This window comes from Crocuta crocuta, unplaced genomic scaffold (genome assembly GCF_008692635.1).
Source record: "Crocuta crocuta isolate KB4526 unplaced genomic scaffold, BGI_CrCroc_1.0 C29387614, whole genome shotgun sequence".
Classification (NCBI taxonomy): Eukaryota; Metazoa; Chordata; class Mammalia; order Carnivora; family Hyaenidae; genus Crocuta; species Crocuta crocuta.
Window position 1 is genome coordinate 1 of NW_027551252.1, and position 1,571 is coordinate 1,571.

At 36.9% G+C, this 1,571-nt stretch overlaps 1 protein-coding gene across 1 annotated transcript; it reads left to right on the forward strand.

Moving 5' to 3' along the window:
- Positions 1–306: 306 nt before the first annotated feature.
- Positions 307–1,296, forward strand: LOC144219147 (olfactory receptor 51F1-like). Its single transcript, XM_077749092.1, has one exon. It carries the CDS (start codon positions 307–309, stop codon positions 1,294–1,296), a length of 990 nt encoding a protein of 329 aa, XP_077605218.1.
- Positions 1,297–1,571: the final 275 nt, after the last annotated feature.

Sequence of the window (1,571 nt, forward strand, 5' to 3'; positions counted from 1 at the left end):
GGAATGCATTGAATTTTATTATCTATTATATGTTAATTATCCATCCGTAGAATCTTATAAACTAATGAAGCTTAGAATTCTGTGAGTATAGCAAATAATGATCATCATAAATGTATAAAGTTATTTAGACATATTTTCCTTGAATTTAAGAGTATACTTAAAATAGAGTTTGATTTAGAGTTTTCTCAATGATAGAGTATCTATGACTTAGATAGCTCTCCTTAAGCAGAAGAAAATCTACCTAGAAATTTTTGTGTGACAATGAAATTTATCATTCCTATAGGATATGAACATTGTGAGGACAGTATGCTACAAATCCAGGAAAACATGCAGATCTTAAGCAACCTGACATCTAAATTTCCAACCTTCTTATTGACTGGAATTCCTGGCTTAGAGTCTTTCCATGCATGGATTTCTATCCCCTTCTGCTGTCTCTATGCCATTGCCCTCTCTGGGAACAGCATGATCCTGTTTGTCATCATTACCCAGCAGAGTCTCCATGAACCCATGTACTATTTCCTCTCTATGCTTTCAGCTGCTGACTTGGGCTTGACCGTTTCTACAATGTCAACAACATTAGGTATCCTCTGGTTTGATGCAAAAGAAATCAATCTAGATACCTGCATTACCCAGATGTTTTTTCTTCATGGATTTACGTTCATAGAATCTGGGGTGCTGGTGGCTATGGCCTTTGACCGCTATGTGGCCATCTGTGATCCTCTGAGGTATACTACTATTCTCACTAATTCCAGAATGATTCAGATGGGCTTGGTAATGATTATACGCACTGTAGTATTAATAGTACCACTACTTTTGCTCCTTAAGCCCCTCTATTTCGGTAGAGAAAATGTCCTTTCCCACTCCTACTGCTACCACCCAGATGTGATCAAATTAGCATGTTCAGATACTCGGGCCAACAGCATTTGTGGATTAATTGATCTCATCCTGACCACAGGGATAGATACACCATGCATTGTCCTGTCTTATATCTTGATCATCCATTCTGTGCTCAGTATTGCCTCCCCTGAAGAACGCCATAAGGTCTTCAGTACCTGTGTGTCCCACATTGGGGCGGTCACTATTTTCTACATCCCCATGGTGAGCCTATCCTTAGTGCATCGCTATGGTCAATCAGCTCCCAAAGTGGTCCATTCGATGATGGCTAATATATATCTGCTTCTGCCTCCAGTGCTCAACCCCATCATCTATAGTGTAAAAACAAAACAGATTCGCAAAGCTATACTCAATCTTCTCCTCACAAAACAAAACAGAGCTGTTTGTTTGAGAAAAACATGAAAAAAGTGACTTTCACTGTAGAAAGGTAGCCCTGGTAAGTTACTATCAGATTATTTTTTGTTATTTTATTCCTTTATTCAACAGATATTTAGAGACCATTTTTGTTTTTTCAATCCTAAATATGTCACATCGCAAGAATTTTATAGTCCAAAAGGGAAACATGAAAACATTGATAATGAAATTTAAAAAATATTCAGAGTAATTAATATTTAGTGACTACTTTATATATGCATTCTACTAACAGCTTTTAACTCATATTCCATTTATTCTTCAAA